The sequence below is a fragment of the Podarcis tiliguerta genome (genome assembly GCF_965153285.1).
Source record: "Podarcis tiliguerta genome assembly, chromosome: 6".
NCBI lineage: Eukaryota > Metazoa > Chordata > Lepidosauria > Squamata > Lacertidae > Podarcis > Podarcis tiliguerta.
Window position 1 is genome coordinate 79,132,505 of NC_139539.1, and position 17,849 is coordinate 79,150,353.

At 46.4% G+C, this 17,849-nt stretch overlaps 1 protein-coding gene across 1 annotated transcript in view; it reads left to right on the forward strand.

Annotated features, from left to right (window-relative positions):
* The window catches only part of ATP6V1G3 (ATPase H+ transporting V1 subunit G3), a 33,622-nt gene that overhangs the window by 4,832 nt on the left and 10,941 nt on the right, over nt 1–17,849 (forward strand). Inside the window, exon 2 of the mRNA XM_083445427.1 lies at nt 6,854–6,970. Within this exon, the coding sequence (XP_083301553.1) occupies nt 6,889–6,970 (82 nt within the window). The 5' untranslated portion in view covers nt 6,854–6,888. The remainder of the gene's footprint in view (nt 1–6,853; nt 6,971–17,849) is intronic.

A 17,849-nucleotide genomic window follows, 5' to 3' on the forward strand; every position in this document is an offset into this window, starting at 1 on the left:
AAATTAATTTAATAAGAAAGCAATGCAATTGATCGTTACTCCTTCCAGTTCTCCTTTCCTTAGCCCAATGTTTCCTTCATTCGCTAATAAGATAAGAACTAAAAAAAATAGTTTCATCCACTACGAAAGCAAGCAAAAATAGTTTCCTAACCAACGTTCAAAAATTCTCTTTTCCGAGCTCCTCCCGAACTGTTAGAAAATGTCAATCCTCTCCCTGGAGAATATTTGGCAAATTTCATCACCCACAAATAATGCATTCTGAGAAACAATTTTAATTAGCCCTACATTTTAGTGGGGCTAAATTGGAGGCCGAGCAATCCAAACTCCCTTTGTGCCAGGCTGGGTGGGTGTCTGTCTGCCCAGCCCTGCCAGCCTCCCACTGGCTTCTGCCCACAGAGTGATGCCAGCGTTACTCTGCTGGTGAGAAGGTTCCCCTTCTGCCCACTGAACATACAGGTAAGTAGAAGTGTTGCCCTAATGATTCTCCAGGGTGAGCCTCCACCTACTCATCACTTTAGCGCTGTGGGTTAAACCACAGAGCCTAGGGCTTGCCGATCAGAAGGTCGGTGGTTCAAATCCCCACGACGGGGTAAGCTCCTGTTGCTCTGTCCCAGCTCCTGCCAACCTAGCAGTTCAAAAGCATACCAGTGCAAGTAGATAAATAGGTACCGCTCCGGCGGGAAGGTAAACAGCATTTCTGGGTGCTGCTCTGGTTCGCCAGAAGCGGCTTAGTCATGCTGGCCACATGACCCAGAAGCTGTACGCCGGCTCCTTTGGCCAGTAAAGCTAGATGAGTGCCGCAATCCCAGAGTCATCTGTGACTGAACCTAACAGTCAGGGGTCCCTTTACCTTTACCCCTGCCCACAGGGAAATGATATTTATTTCCCTTTCCTCCTCCTCTGCTGTCCCCCCCCCCCCCCTTGAGCTATCCTTACTCACCGCTTGAGTAGCTTCAACCTCCCATCCCCACTCCCCAAGCTTATGATGTTCTGGAGTCTGCCCTCAATGTTCAGCTGTTTGTTTGGTTTCTCTTTTTGCAATACTTATTACAGGTCATTTTGCAATAACATCTACACACAGAGAGACAAACAAACACACACACACTTTCTTGGAAACTCTGCAGTTTTTGCCAAGCACAGCTTTTCTGTCTGTTGAAACTTTTTTTATTATTATACTGTAACTATCAACTTTTATATTAAATGGCAGTAAGGTCCCACAAGGCCAATGATATGCTGGTTGTTTGTTAAAGTCACCATCTGGTGGGCGAACCCTGCTGCAAGTGAATTTCATTTAGTAAGAATAAAAAGGCAGCGCTGAAATTTCAATTTCGTTGCACAAACTGCTGTTCTTCCAATGCTGGGAGCTGCAAAATCAGATCCAGCCTTATCGTGTCTCTCACATTTGGGATACTGTCGGTCCCACCTCAACAATCTTACAACTATTGTATGCCCCTCACAGATCTAGAGTCTACCCAAAAGAGCAGAGCAATTTTAACCCCCGATTTCAGCATATCAAGCTATGGAAGTACCTTAACTAGGCTGATATCACTGTGACGCAGAAACAGAGAGAGAGAGAGAGATATCTGCTTTGTGTGTACATAAAGCACTGTAAGGCAGAGACACAAACGCCAAGGTCAGCCAATCCAGTGCCGTTCAGATATTGTTAGACTCCACTTCCCATCAGCTTGCATGGCCTACGACCAAGGATGAGGGGCGCTGTAGTCCCACAAAATCTGGAGGGCATCATGTCTCTTAGCTCCGCACTGAACTGTTATTGTGCTTGTGTGGAAGAAGAGGAGGAGGATTTGGATTTGATATCCCTCTTTATCACTACCCGAAGGAGTCTCAAAGTGGCTAACATTCTCCTTTCCCTTCCTTCCCCACAACAAACACTCTGTGAGGTGAGTGAGGCTGAGAGACTTCAGAGAAGTGTGACTAGCCCAAGGTCACCCAGCAGCTGCATGTGGAGGAGTGGGGAATCGAACCCGGTTCACCAGATTACGACTGGACCCTCCTGAGAGTTTCAGCTTTCCTTATACTGGTTTTGTCTAGGAAAGCACGACAATGTAAAATATACCCGTATCTCTGCTGCCAACTAGGGATAACTGTCCATGCTTGTAGATTTAGGATGGTAATGGGGGAAGCACTTGTGATCTAATTAGGTTAGATATGGCCCTTCTGCAAAAGACCCCAGAAATCCTCAAAGGTATCATACTCAAATGGAAATTCAAAATGAAAGCAATTAGCAAAGTCTGTTTCTGGCAATAATTGGGATTTACAGGTCCCTCGTAAGGCAGAGGCATCTATTCCCTCCTTTCAGTGCCCCCCCTGCCCTGCCCACACACCTGAGGAAGAGATTGTTGTAACTTGAAAGATACCAACCACGTTATGAACAGTATAGGGTCCTAGTAAAAAAAAATTGGGGGGGGGGCAGTGGATTTTGTTCTCTAAAGCTGTCTGGGTCTGCACTCCTCCTTTCAGCACCAGATATATGTTAATCCTGGTATCAGTCTCACCAGCAACACCCTCCTCAGGGCCATGCCATATCTTTTTATGGTGCTGGTCAATATTGGTGCTGACCTTTAAAGCCCTCAGCCCAGTATAACTGAAGGAGCGTCTCCACTCCATTGCTCAGCCTAGACACTGAAGTCCAGTTCCGAGGGCCTTCTGGTGACTCCCTCACTACGACAACTGAGGTTACAGGGAACCAGGCAGAGGGCCTTCTTGGTAGTGGCATCCCATCAGATGTCAAGGAAATAAACAACTATCTGATTTCTAGAAGACATCTAAAGGGAGCTCTGTTTAGGGAAGTTTTTAATGTTTGATATTTTATCATGTTTTTAATATTCTGTTGGGAGCTGCCCCAGAGTGGTTGGGGAAACCCAGCCAGATGGGCAGGTATAAATATTATATTATCATTACTATTATTATTACTACTACTACAGTGGTACCTCGGGTTAAGTACTTAATTCGTTCCGGAGGTCCGTTCTTAACCTGAAACTGTTCTTAACCTGAAGCACCACTTTAGCTAATGGGGCCTCCTGCTGCCGCTGCACCACCGGAGCCCAATTTCTGTTCTCATCCTGAAGCAAAGTTCTTAACCCAAAGTACTATTTCTGGGTTAGCGGAGTCTGTAACCTGAAGCGTATGTAACCCGAGGTACCACTGTACTACTATTATGGGTACTGATGCTGGACCTGCTAAGCATACAGTATAATCCATGCCCATTAGCATCCTTGTTGCTATATTTTGAACCAATTAAAGCTTTCAGACAATCTTCAGATGAAGCTTCACATACAGCACCTTCCAATAATCGAGTTTAGAAGTCACCTTTACGTCAATAATTCCATGGAGCTCAGGGTGGCGTAGAGTCACAACAACCCCGTGTAGCTCATGTAAAAGAGGGAAGTAGGGAGAGTCCTACAGTGACAAAGCTAACACTTTGTCCATCTCCAGCTCTGATCGAATCCTGAGCTAGAGGCAAATGCAAGGCGTTCTAAAGGTCCCGTTTCCTAGGAGGTGGGCTTTCATCCACCGACGTTCTTTGCCAAGCATCCAAGAAAATGATTTCGTCGCACCACTGTAAGGGTAAGGATGATAAGGAAATATCTTGCACATTCCAGAGAAGGAAGTCTGGAAACCTGAAGCCCTGTTTTGCAACAACAAACCAGTGCAACTGTGTTCAGATCTGCAAGTGCATTCATATTTGAAACACACAGGGACTGGGGCATTTTTCAAGGCATGCTATCAAATCCCAAGCCTTGCACCTCCTGGCAATGTCCTTATGATAGCCTATCCTGCTCTTCAGTTCATTGCCCTAAGTCTTCCAGGCCTCTTGCCATGGTGGTGGCATTCACAGCTCACAGGGACTCCAAAGTCAAGTTCCTCTCAACAGTGATGTTCCCACTGTTGTGGGTTTGGCAAGGAATGCAGGCCTCCCCTCTGCAACCTTCCTGCGGCCGTGGCGGCATTGTAGGACACTGTTATACTGCCAGGCTTCCTTAGGACTGACCTGAAGGGGAGAGGGTGGAGTAGCGTGTTGCTCCCTTGTGGTCGCCGCAATCTACGGTCTCTATGTTTCCCTTCCACCACCCAGATGCTGTGAGAGAACAGACTATAAAGGCCTCAGTGGCGCTCGGCCCCATGCTAAGAAACACAAAAGAATTTTTGTTCCAAGAATCAAACAGGATGTGGTTAGAAGTTAAAGTGAGAAAAAGCCTCTGCGAATAGGAGGAGAAACAGGACGCAGTAGGAGTCCGGTGTTGCAGAAAAGCAGCCTTAGTCGATGTGAAACTTCGAGACTTTTGCATTTCTGAGGTTCATACCTTTATCTGTTTGAAGAAGTTCTCTTGGTTAAAACAACAGCGATGGTTGGCCTCGTTTTGGTAGAATTAAACACACACAAACACACACACACATGCAGGTGTTTGCACAACCTTTTTCCTTTGGCTTTGATAACTTGCACTCAAAACAAAAAGAAAGCACATACAAATGCCCTCCCCCCCAGCTAGGCTCTTTGGCATCCTGCTGTTTTGACCCTTTCATCGTTGTATGAAGTCTGAAGCGTTGCATCTGTATTTGGAACAAAGGCTGCCTCCACTAACGACTGCCAATTTATGAACTTGCTAATGCAGCACACCTGCAAATGACTTAAGACCCAATAAGGCTGTGGTGGTTTCAGAGTGGAAGGCTCACTTCCATTTAGCCTGCCTGTCCCTGGACTTGACATCTGAGGTGCATAAGCCCTGGTAAAGTATCTGCCACTTTTCAGACATGCCGGATGGGAATTAGTTAAAGAGCTCTTAGTGCTTAACTTGTCTGTGGTCAGGAAATGGCTGTGGTGCATAAGAGGAACCTTCCCTTGTGATCTGGAGTTCTGGTTACATGGGAATTCCTTGAGGGGGTCAGGCTGAACCCCTGGGCTGTACTGGTCAGCAATTGACTGGGAAAATATGCAAAGTGGTTGTTGTTCTCCCGTTTTAGGCTTTCATTTTCTCTTTTACATTTTTATCCCCAAGGGAGGTAACTGGGAGGGCTGCATTCTGCTGTAGAAACCATTTTTTCCAGCTGGCCTGCACTTCCCCTTTTTGTATCATAAAATGCAGTCATTTTTTTATTTCTTAAAAAAGAAATGTGACAGTAACTCCTCCAAAAATAGAGGCTGCTGGGTGCTCTCTCACGTCTGTGAGAGTCACAGGATCCAAACCACTGAGGGAGGCTCCGGCCTTGCTTGACAGCTTTGCAGTGGTGTTCTTGGTCTCTTGGCAAAAGGTCTCGCTGCTGAGGTGCATGTGTGCTCACCTAGAGGCACCACATGCGTGGCTCACCCATGAGGTGATGTTAAGTGTCCGACTTGTCCTTCTTCTCTTACAGTGTTTTATAATGATGTAATTCACGGGCAAGGGATGTGGGTGGCTCTGTGGGTTAAACCACAGAGCCTAGGACTTGCCGATCAGAAGGTCGGAGGTTCAAATCCCCACGATGGGGTGAGCTCCCATTGCTCGGTCCCTGCTCCTGCCAACCTAGCAGTTCAAAAGCACGTCAAAGTGCAAGTAGATAAATAGGTACCACTCCAGCGGGAAGGTAAACGACATTTCTGTGCGCTGCTCTGGTTCGCCAGAAGCGGCTTAGTCATGCTGGCCACGTGACCCGTAAGCTATACGCCGGCTCCCTCGGCCAATAAAGCGAGATGAGCGCCACAACCCCAGAGTCGGCCACGACTGGACCTAATGGTCAGGGGTCCCTTTACCTTTACCTAATTCACGGGTGAAGAACCTTAGGTATTGAGTCCAGGCCTTGCTCTTTGCCCCCCTCCCCCGCTCCCCAAGCCATGCTCCCGCCTCAGCCACAATGCTCTTTCACAGACCATGTTTCATACCCTTTTTCTGTGGTTTGGCCTGGCAGGAGAGGGTCAGTTCACACCCCCTTGTCCCTTGTATATATATTTTTATTTATTCGTTGTCTCTGAACCTCAGGGGGGGAAATGTGACTGTGGGGATAGCCTGAAATATGTGACAGGCAATTATGCCACCACAGGGCACATTTTGTAACCCCCACATCCCAGGAATCACTTTGTAGGTGTTGGCATTTCACACCTTTCACATAAATTCTACTTTAGGCAGGGTTTCGGTCAGCCTTCCTCAGTGTGGTGCTCTTCAGATGTTTTGCGCTACAAGTCCCATCATCTGCCCCTGCCAGCACAACATCTGGATGCCACAAAGTCTAGATAGTAGCAGTGCTTGGCATGTTGCCACTGGTTCTGGCACAGAAAGGTAGATTCAACACATGCGGCAAATATGGGATAACGCTGATGGGCGTTGAATTTGTTTAAAATCTAAACGTGCTTCTAGACAATCATTGTTTCCTGAGCATTCATCCTGATACGCTTGTGCAGAGCTTATGTGATATTGTGTCAGGTTAATGTCATCCTGTGCTTTCCAGTGGTTTCACCTTATTGCAAAAAAAAAAGTCTGATCTCTTGGGGAAGCGGGTTCATTGCACAATCAAGGAACCGGCTGTACTTGTATTACCAGAATTTGCTGGTGTGTTAATTTCCCACTCGAAAATAGCAATGGTCTGAAAGTGTCCTGGGACCTGCTGGTACTCTAATTACTTTTGCTCTTAAAAAAAAAAAAAGGTCCACAAATATTATGGACAAACACAGGCATCAGATTTTCAAAACATTTCAGTGATCCTGTATAAACCAGAGGAAAGGAGAACTGGTCTGCTCGCCTCCCTTACAGCCACCTCCCAGAGCATGAATCTCGCTTCAGCAAGCTTGGGCAGGGCAAAGTGAATCCTCTTAATGTTGACACAACAAGACACAGCATAAAGTCCCCTTCCTCTTTCCCAGTCACCGCACAGCACCTCTGAAATCAAGGAGCCAGAATGACGAGCCAGTCTCAGGGAATCCAACAGCTTTTGCAGGCTGAAAAGCGTGCCAAGGACAAGCTTGAGGAAGCCAAAAAAAGTAAGTTGTGCAGCCCCTGGGCTGACTGCATTTCTTTGATGAATGTCAATGGAAAAAGCACAGGAATTTTTATTTAATGTATTTTTTTTTAGTTTTAAATAAGTCATTTACACATAAAGAGGCATAGACAGAAAGTCATAACAAATCTATCTGTTTAACATAAATTATACCGAGTGAGTAACTAAATTTGTAGTATTGTTATAAGTAAAGTTATCTCCTCGTCATATTATTCCTGCAGATTACTTCCAACACATATTTTATATCATTCTGATCATTTGTTTTCTCATTCCAGTAGCAAATAAACTTATACCAACAATCCACAGATTTTTATTTTTGCCCACTTATTCTTCCTGTCATTTCTTATAATAGTCTGTCGTGTGTATATTAGTCCATTATATATATATATATATATATATATATATACACACACACACACACACACACACACACACATATATATATATATATATATATATATATACACACATGCGCATGTGCGCGCGCGCACACACACACACACACACAAATATATTCTAGGCCTCAAATGATGAGTTATTTTTGTTCCAACTAATGGCCACTAATATTTCCACTGTAACTAACATATTTCCCATGTTTATTTTTATATTGGATCAATATTAACCGAAAATTAACCCATATTGTGTTTTAATTTGTTGGAAGCCGCCCAGAATGACTGGGGTAACCCAGTCACATGGGTGGCATATAAATGTTGGTGTTGTTGTTGTTGTTATTCCCATCCACCCAAGAACAAAACTGTGGGCTTTTCCAATTGCCCTCAGTTGCATTGATCACATTAATACAGAGTTGCTTTGCTACTTTACATTCCCACCCAAATGTGGTTAAAATCTTGACATCTTGCTTCTTTCTCCAGACTAGCTATTACAGTAGCTAGTACATTTTCCTTCACTTATGAGGAGTATGAAGTCATAAATATAAAATCATATGCCTTTTTGTTTTGCAGCAACATCTGTAGAATAAGCATAGGAATTCTGGCGCTAGTTCATCTTTACTCAACATTTTAACTTCTGCTTCCATTTCTCTCTTAAACTCTTTCTCCTTACTATCTTGGGATGTATCTGAAGCTGGGCTTTCAACCAATGAAATTGGCTTCAAGTCCATGAAATGAGAGTTTTGCTTGCAGTGTTTTTTGTTTGTGGTGTGGTTTTTTTAACCCATTCAGAGCTATGCTCCTTCTCCCTTCATTCACTTCCATTAAGTACTACTGTAGTTGACTGTAACCCACTTGTGGCCTTCGAGAGGTGGTTGGACTCTCAAGTCCCATCTTCCTCAACCAGCATGGTCAGCGATGATGGGAGCTGTAGTCCAACAACACAGGGTGTCTGCATTGACCCAAAGGCAAACTCTTCTGGAAGCACAGCGGACGCCATCTTGGTAGTCAAAACCCCTCCACAATTAATTGGTAGCTGTTATAGCAACGAGCTCATGTATATTTATATTCATTTGCTTTGATAATTGGATTCCTTTGATACTATCCTTATATGGGGGCTTGGGGTGCTGAGCTCTGAGTCCAGAAAGGGGAACTATCTGTAAGATCTGGGTATTTGCCGCCTGTGCCCTCACCTGGTCAGGCGGAGAGATGGGAAATCCAGGCCCAAGTGGCATATGCTGCTTTGTGTATAAAGAATGCATGAATGTTTGCTTGGGTGCAGATAAGCCATCTTCTTGCTGCTGCATCCATCCTACATCAGTAAACCCTGGGAGACCTGGCAGGCTGATTTGCTGTAAGTCTACACCTTTCCTTCATAAGGCACTAGAACTGATGACTCTGGTGTTTTGGACCTCCTTCTTTGGTATCCCTGCACCCAGCCACTCCCACAAGCCCTCCTTTGGACCAGCAGTTCAGAACAGCGTCGCACGGTGTAATGGTTCTAGGGGCTGCTCGTGCGTAACTTGCCGTTACTCCTGGCTAGGTTGCCTGGTTGAACCCTTTCTGTCTGAACAGCCTCAAGTTCCGTGGCTGCCTCAGTCGCTGGCAGAATCCGTCAGTGGGCGTTTCTTGAACCTCTTCCAGCATAAAAGCTGTTTGACGCCCAGTCTTCTCCTACTATCACTGCGCGGAAGTCTTCTGCGCAGGGTGGGTGTGGGCAGTGGAGTACTCGTCCCCTCTCCGCTGGTCTCCTGCGAAGAGTCCTGGAGCCACCTCTCCGATTCCCCCATCTGCCCCCCTTCTCCACTGGTGTTATGCTGATTTCCTTCCCCAGTGGATGGGCTACCTCTCTCCCTACTGGGACCCTCTCCGCCATCCCTCTGGAGCCTTCTCTCCGCCTCCAGCTCCGATGGCAGTTCCTTGACACACGGGTTGGCCATCTCCACTGCAGTTGGTACAGTTGACTCAGTTGGATTAACCAGATTAGCTGCAGACCACTCACCCGAACGGGCGAGCTGGTTTGCGAATTGCTTATACAGCCCCAGAGGTTTTTATGTTGCATTGTGGCCTGCAGAGTGTGTACAATCCAAAATTGCTTCCTCACTGAGTGCTGGGCTTTTAATTAGTAACCTGCAGACCAGTGGCACCCACCTCCATAAGCCCTTCCTTCAGAAAGCACCAGTTCCGAGGCAATCTGTTCCAGCCAGTTGCAGTCCGCCCTTGTTGGTGCTGGATTCAGTTGTCAAGCAAAACATTGAGCTTGCCCTTTCTCAACAGAGAAGGGCCTGACATGTTAAACTGGAAAACATGACCTTCGTTTTCTTGCAAAGAGGTTGTTGTGTGTTGAGTTTTTACAAGCTTCACCGATTGCTGCTTTTCTGTTCTGGGGAAGGAGGCAAGAAAAGGTATTTCTGAAGCCTCTTTTAAAGGCTTATGATCTTGCTGTTCAGCTAAGAGCTAGTAGATTGGAGGAAAGTTGGGATATGAACACCATGCTAAACATGTAATACTAACAGGCCAGGGAGGCCAAGTCATAGTAATAACAACAACTTATTATTTGTACCCTGCACAATTGACTGGGTTGCCCCAGCCGCTCTGTGCAGCTTCCAAGATATATAAAAACATAATAAAGCATTAAACCTTAAGAAGCTCCCCCATACAGGGCTGCCGTCAGATGCCCTCTCAAGGTTATGTAGTTACTCATCTCCTTGACATCCTTCCCTTATCTAATTTGGGTTGCACTGTGAGTAAGCCATGAGACCTTGTGCACAGGCCAGTGGGACATCCCTGCTGGCCTGTCATTGTGTAGTCAACTACCAGATGGCTCATACCTTCCATCAAACCAAAGCACTAGGATATTCCAGTGAACTGAACAGGCCTAACCTTTCCCCGCTGGTTCTGTTGTTCACTAGCACTGCCTCCTCCCTGCCCACTACTGCTGTTATCTTCTCTAACTGGGTCAGTCCTCAGGCACCTAGTGGTGTGTGCTTCTGCCACATGGGGGATGAAAAGGAGAAGGCAATAGTGATCAACGTGTGGAAGCAGAGGTACTTGGTGATCATTGGGGCCAGCAGGAAGGAGAAAGGCTTAGAGGCTTCAGCCAGCATAGATGTTGCTGCCATAGCTATCAATGCAAGTTTGAAGGTCAGTTTAGATCACATCTGGAGAACAGACCTGGAGATAGATTTTGATTCAACTTGTTTTTATTATTGCTTGTAAGCTGCTCTGAGCCCAGACTTGGCTGGGGAGGGGGGTATAAATTATTATTATTATTATTATTATTATTATTTTATTATTATTTTATGTCCACAGACCTGAAGAGGGGATTTGTTGAGCCAAATGCAGCTTTTCCCTCAAATTTTATGCCCAAGCTGACAACACTGCAGGCCCCAGATTGCATCCACATTAGATATATGTAAAGAAACCCTCTTATGCTTGTGGGTCGAGAGCCAGTGTGGTGTAGTGGTTAAGAGCGGTGGACTCGTAATCTGGTGAACTGGGTTCGCATCCCCGCTCCTCCACATGCAGCTGCTGGGTGACCTTGGACCAGTCACACTTCTCTGAAGTCTCTCAGTCCCACTCACTTCACAGAGTGTTTGTTGTGGGGGAGGAAGGGAAAGGAGAATGTTAGCTGCTCTGAGACTCCTTAGGGTAGTGATAAAGCTCCAAACTCTTCTTCTTCCTTGCTAGATGGAGATCCTGCTGTTACATTTCTTCTCCATCTTTCCCAGAGCTTTCTCCTAGTAATGCGGTAAAGCAATATACAGTGTGATCTGCGCTCCCAGAGAATGTGTGCAAACGCAGTGTACACATGAAGCTTCCATGCTTCCGCATAGCTTTGTCCCACACTTTTGCAGTAATATTCAAAAACCTCCACCATAGCGACAGAATTGGTCATATAGGCCCTTCCCAGCCAATCAATGCTTAGCAGGAAGAGAGGACAACGATCAGCCCAAAGGGAGCCACCCTCTTGCCAGCAGCATAGGATTAAGTGAGGCAACTCCTGTGCAACGTTGCTAAGGGATTTTTCTCACCCATTCAACACGTTGGCAGAAACTATGATTGGGTGGGAAAGGCAAGCTTGAATTGTCCCACATACACGGGTGCTTAATTGACACACACACTCCCAACTAATGGGTTTATGTGATGGGGGACTGCTATACCTCATTACTGGGTTTCTACCCTGACACTAGGGATGCGGGTGGAGCTGTGGGTTAAACCACAGAGCCTAGGCCTTGCTGATCAGAAGGTCGGTGGTTCGAATCCCCATGACAGGGCGAGGTCCTGTTGCTCGGTCCCTGCTCCTGCCAACCTAGCAGTTCGAAAGCACGAAGTGCAAGTAGATAAATAGGTACTGCTCCAGCGGGAAGGTAAATGGTGTTTCTGTGTGCTGCTCTGGTTTTCCAGAAGCGGCTTAGTCATGCTGGCCACATGACCCGGAAGCTGTATGCTGGCTCCCTCAGCCAGTAAAGCGAGATGAGCACCACAACCCCAGAGTTGTCCGCGACTGGACCTAACGGTCAGGGGTCCCTTTACCTTTACCTTTTACCCTGACACTAGTGATGGGAGTATGTGTGTGAACTTATTCCTCTGGGGCAAAATATTCTACCCACTGTGCGCACCTAGATAAGGAAAAGGGGGGGAGGAACCCTGGAAGAAAACTATTCTGTTGTGAGAAATGTATTGATTACATGATTATTATTTTTTGCATGGTTGTAATATATAGAGCAATCATCATCTGGCATTCAGCCTACTCACTTTCACCTATTGCCATATTAAAGCTCAGAAGGCACTGAACCTAAATTCATATCTCTGCCACCACCTCTTGCGTGATGAGATCTAGACATCTGGTATGAATCAAACGTCTGCTATATCCCGACCCTTGATGTCAGCTGTGTCCTTGAGTGACCAAACAACAGGCCCTTGTTTGTGCCGCTTAGTGCGTAAAAGAAAAGGTTAATGCGATCCAAACCTTTCATTAATTTTCGCTTTGCCTTGTGTAAAACAGCAGGTTTAGATCTAGGTCCTGTCATGAGACGCAATCAGGTGTAACACAGCCCAAGCCAGAGAGAGACAGTGGTTGAATCCATCCACAGCGCTGCAGTGCCGCTGCCAATTTACTCACAGTGTCCAAATTCAGTGAAATAAGAAACAGCAGGTCGCTGGTGTGACTGGACCAATGGCCGTGTGGGAAAACTTAGAGGCTGCTGTGCTAGCATGACATCCAGAACTTCGTAATATACACACCGTGCGTCAAGCACACCTTTTTTGATTTTGCAGGGTTAAAAACGGAAGCAATGTCATGAGACTACAGCTGAGAGTGCCCAGCGCTGCTTCAGTAGTTTATTAGACAATGTCGAAATGACTTATTTCTCTTAATATTTTTGAGGTGTTTTAAGAGGTCACATATTGAGGCCCCATCGAAATGGTCAAAGACTTAAGGCCTAGATTAGATGTGATGTTATAGCACATAAAGCACTTGTCTCTTTCGGCAAACCATGAATCTTTGCATCGTGTGCAAAAGGCATTTCCCATAATCAGTGGTGTAGCGTGGGGGAAGGGGTGCCGTGGCCCCGGGGCAGAATGCTGAGGGGGTGCAACCCAGTGCCCCCATGATGGATTCCCTCGCTGAGGCCACGTGATGGCCACCTTCCAAAGATGTGAGTTGCTCCTGGGCCAGGCCTTTGGGGCTGTGGCCGCGCCTTCTCCTCACAGAGAAAGGATGCCCACCAAACAGCCAGGACTCATCCTAGGCCTGCTGTGGCTCTGGCACTGCTGGGATGCCACTAGACCAGCTAAGGAGTGCCAGCTGCTGCTCTCACTGGAAGCTGAGTGGGCAAATGTGACCTCCCTGAGGAGCAACCACCACAGGGGCACAGTGAATGCCCCCAAGGAGGTTAGGGGATGCAATCCTTGCCTTGCCCCGGGTGCTGCCAACAAATGCTATGCCACTGCCCATAATAGTGCCTCTTCTGTTGAAATGCACTCTGAAATTTTGTCTCCTATATTAAGTCTGAGGAGTGTTTCCACTGATTGTATGAATGATGAATAGCTTTATGTCGTGCTAATGTTCACAGCCACCACCTTCTGTTCCCATTCCTTGGTGTGACTCTGGTTATCTTACTTCCTTCTCTGAAACCATAAGCTTTTAAATCTCAAGGGAAAGGATAGCACATTCTCTCCGATTCTACAGCTTGCCATGGCTCCACAGCAGCCAGTTTGTGTTATGCCACATTACCACGTAGCAAAACCTCTATGTCCAATAGGAACACACCGTCCTCATATTGAGGTTTGATAGATAGCATGAGCCTGAATCAAAATATTTGATTTCAGGCATCATGAAACATTTGCAGTGAGTCAGCCCAACTTCCAGGCCAGCGGCTGCTGGAGGCTTCGGCACAGTTGCTGAGCACATAGAAGCTCAGTCATATTCAATGAATGTTAACCCTGGGAAAACATGCACTTCAGGCTCTTTGCAGAAGGGGGGAGGGCGGAATAACTCTTCAAAATAGTTTGTGCCCATCTGTACATAATCCAAGAGATCACCCTAACATATAGAGTCTGGCAACTGCAATTAAATAACATGGGGTAGGCAGAAGAATGAGCATCCCAGAAGTTGAAACGATATTCAATAAATCCATGTGGTTCCTCGCCAGATTGTTTCTGCACTGGCGAGGCTTTGTATAATCACACTTGATCTCTCTTTGAATCCTGCAATAAGCGGAGTCAGCAAGACAAATGCCCGTAAATCGACTCAAGGCCTCAAAAGGTTTTCCTTTCGTTTGGTGTTCCCCGCAGCTTAAATCTACTCACGGAGAGACAGGTACTGACATGGGACTGCGCTGCCCACCGAGCGGATAATTTACCGCTGGATCAGTCAGTTCCATCCAGAGTCGTCTCAAGTCACAGAACCACGGACAAGACTAGTTTTTCCAAGCGTCATCCTCATTGCTGTGCCCAGAGGAGTTACATTGCTTCGTGTCACTTCCGATACAGCTTCACATGTGCGCTGCAACCTCATGCAATCCAACGTGGCGTGGCAAGCCAGAGAAAAACAGGGTGGGGGTGAGCAATCGCCTCAAGTCTAAAAGCTAAGCATTCATCAAATGTGGCTTCGTTAGGGTCTGAGTCTGATCCTTCTTACAGTGCTTCCACCCTCCTGATATTCGCCCAGAAACCTCCAGAGTTACACCAGTGGAACAGATACAGAAATGAAAGCCCGCCATTTCTCATAAGATGCCTGAAGACAAGAAACAGCATTGTGTGTGAGGTGATTTCAGTGAGCTGGGCTCGGTTAACAGGATTGCTTTCCTCTGGATACAGGGGAGAATTCCAGTATCGGAGTGCGGCTGGAAGGAGGAGAAGCTGTACTCCAGCTCTAACATATTTCAGACCCTCCAAGTGTCCCTGTTTTCCAGGGACAGTCCCAGATTTACAGAAGCCATCTCGGTTTTTGGTTTGATCCCGGAATGTCCCACTTTTCCTTAGGATGTCCCTGTTTTCTTTGGAGTAATGTTGGAGGGTATGGAGATATGTGTCTCCTGAGCCAAGGAGGTAAGTAAGTAACTAACTATACAACCTTTAGAAGACATCTGAAGGCAACCCTGTATAGGGAAGTTTTGTAATGTTTAATGTTTGATGATAATTTTTATTTTGGAAGCTGCCCAGAGTGGCTGGGGCAACCCAGTCAGATGGGTGGGGTATAAATAGTATCATAATAGTATAGTATAGTATAGTATAGTATAGTATAGTATAGTAATAATAATTTATTAAATAGAATACCCCCTGCCCGTACGGGCCAGTCTTGGCAGACTCTAGGGTTGTGCACCCATCTCACTCAAGAGGCCGGGGGCCAGCGCTGTCCGGAGACACTTCCGGGTCACGTGGCCAGCGTGACAAGCTGCATCTGGCGAGCCAGAGCCGCACACGGAAACGCCGTTTACCTTCCCGCTAGTAAGCGGTCCCTATTTATCTACTTGCACCCGGGAGTGCTTTCAAACTGCTAGGTTGGCAGGCGCTGGGACCGAACAACGGGAGCGCACCCCGCCGTGGGGATTCGAACCGCCGACCTTTCGATCGGCAAGCCCTAGGCGCTGAGGCTTTTACCCACAGCGCCACCCGCGTCCTGTATTAAATAGAATAGGAAGTCACTATTTTCATCGGCTAAATGTTAAAGTGTATGCATATTTCCATCATTAGATGGCTAAGAGCATGGGTAGGCAAACTAAGGCCCGGGGGCCGGATCCGGACAGTCCAGGAATCAGTGTGTTTTTACATGAGTAGAATGTGTCCTTTTATTTAAAATGCATCTCTGGTTATTTGTGGGGCATAGGAATTCGTTCATTATTATTATTTTTTCAAAATATAGTCTGGCCCCCTACAAGGTCTGAGGGACAGTGGACCGGCCCCCTGCTGAAAAAGTTTGCTGACCCCTGGCTAAGAGGATGAAGTCTTTAAAATAGATTAAAAATTGGGCTTTGGAAGTCAAACCTCCCAATTAGAGATAAACCTGCTAGAAGGCAATGTTAATGTGTTGTCAAAGATATATAAGATGCTAGTAGAATGGGAAACAAAAAATGAACAAGTGAAATCTTCAGTCATACATTGGGCAACTGGTATTAGTAATAATATTGAGATAGGTGCATAGGAGCAATTGTGGAATAATGATACAAAATAACTTTTTAATGCACATATATCCACATGCATGCATGCACACATAAAAAGGAAGGTGATCCGTTTTGGAAGATGGGGCAGTATCCTGCTAACTTCAGTCTCAACTCAGCCAGCACCACCTGCCTCTCTTTTTATTTACATCTGGTCTAGAGATATGGCCCTGGCTGTCAGCTCCCTCGTCCTTAGTGTCTGTGTTGCCTTTGTAGAACTCAACCAAAAGTACCATATTTTTTGCTCTGTAAGACTCACCTTTTCCCTCCTAAAAAGTAAGGGGAAATTTGTGTGCATCTTATGGAGCAAATGCAGGCTGCGCAGCTATCACAGAAGCCAGAACAGGAAGAGGGATTGCTGCTTTCACTGCGCAGCGATCCCTCTTGCTGTTCTGGATTCTGAGATTCAGAATTTATTTATTTTTCCTCCAAAAACTAAGTGCATCTTGTGGTCTGATGCATCTTATAGAGCGAAAAATACGGTAATATGGGGACAAAACCAGAATTAGCTGCCTCTGCCTACTGCTGGGCTGCAAACACATTTACAGTGGTACCTCGGGTTAAGTACTTAATTCGTTCCGGAGGTCTGTTCTTAACCTGAAACTGTTCTTAACCTGAAGCACCACTTTAACTAGTGAGGCCTCCTGCTGCTGCTGCCGCGCCGCCAAAGCACGATTTATGTTCTCATCCTGAAGCAAAGTTCTTAACCTGAAGCACTGTTTCTGGGTTAGCGGAGTGTGTAACCTGAAGCGTATGTAACCTGAGGTACTACTGTACAGCATATTCAAAGCACATTCCTTCCTTCCAAAAATTCTGGGCACCGTGAAGATTCCTTTGTCAAGCCCCCAACTCTGATCACGTATTACCTTGAAACTGCAGCGACAACAGTTTCACCCCCAGTAATCTGGTAGCAATCCTGTGGCAATATTTACGTTCCGTTTCATCACTAGCAGGACTATTGCACTCGCAGGATTCACTTTGTACCCTCTAAGTATTTGAAGCAGCCAAGAAGGCTGCAGAGAATCAAAGGCTGTCTTGTAATCAATATATGCTGCCGAGAGATTGTGCTTTCCCATTTACGAGTTCACCAAGATCACAGCATCCGCAGCGAGCTGATCGGCGAACCAAAACGCATAAGAGTGTGCTCTCATTAGGGGATTTGGGTCTGTGCTGCTCTTCTTGCACCTCCTTTGTGTTCCCATGTCATATTAGATGGTTTTAAACATCAGTTGTACATAGAATTGACATGGGCGGGAGGCAATTGTGCCAGCCTCCAAGCATTGATCCTAAATCTGCTGTTTATATAAACCGTGTGCGTGCATACTTTCTCCATTTGATCAGGAACTGATCTCTGCTGAAACAGCTTGGGATCGGGATATCTTAAGGAGAACCTGAGCCAAGTCCAGATTATCAATGGTCCACCTGGAGCAGGTACACCAGGGCCCGGTCTCCAAAGGGGGGAAGACTCTGAGCTTTCCTTTGTAAAAAGCAGCCGTAAGTTAAGGAGCCTCCTATTAAGAAAGTTAGGAAGCAAAATGTGCAGATAGATGAGCTAGCCTGGTTTCTTCCCCTTTCAGTGACACGGGTGGCGCTGTGGGTTAAATCACAGAGCTTAGGACTTGCCGATCAGAAGGTTGGCGGTTCGAATCCCCACAACGGGGTGAGCTCCCGTTGCTCGGTCCCTGCTCCTGCCAACCTAGCAGTTCGAAAGCACGTCAAAGTGCAAGTAGATAAATAAGTACCGCTCCGGCGGGAAGGTAAACGGCGTTTCCGTGTGCTGCTCTGGTTCGCCAGAAGCGGCTTAGTCATG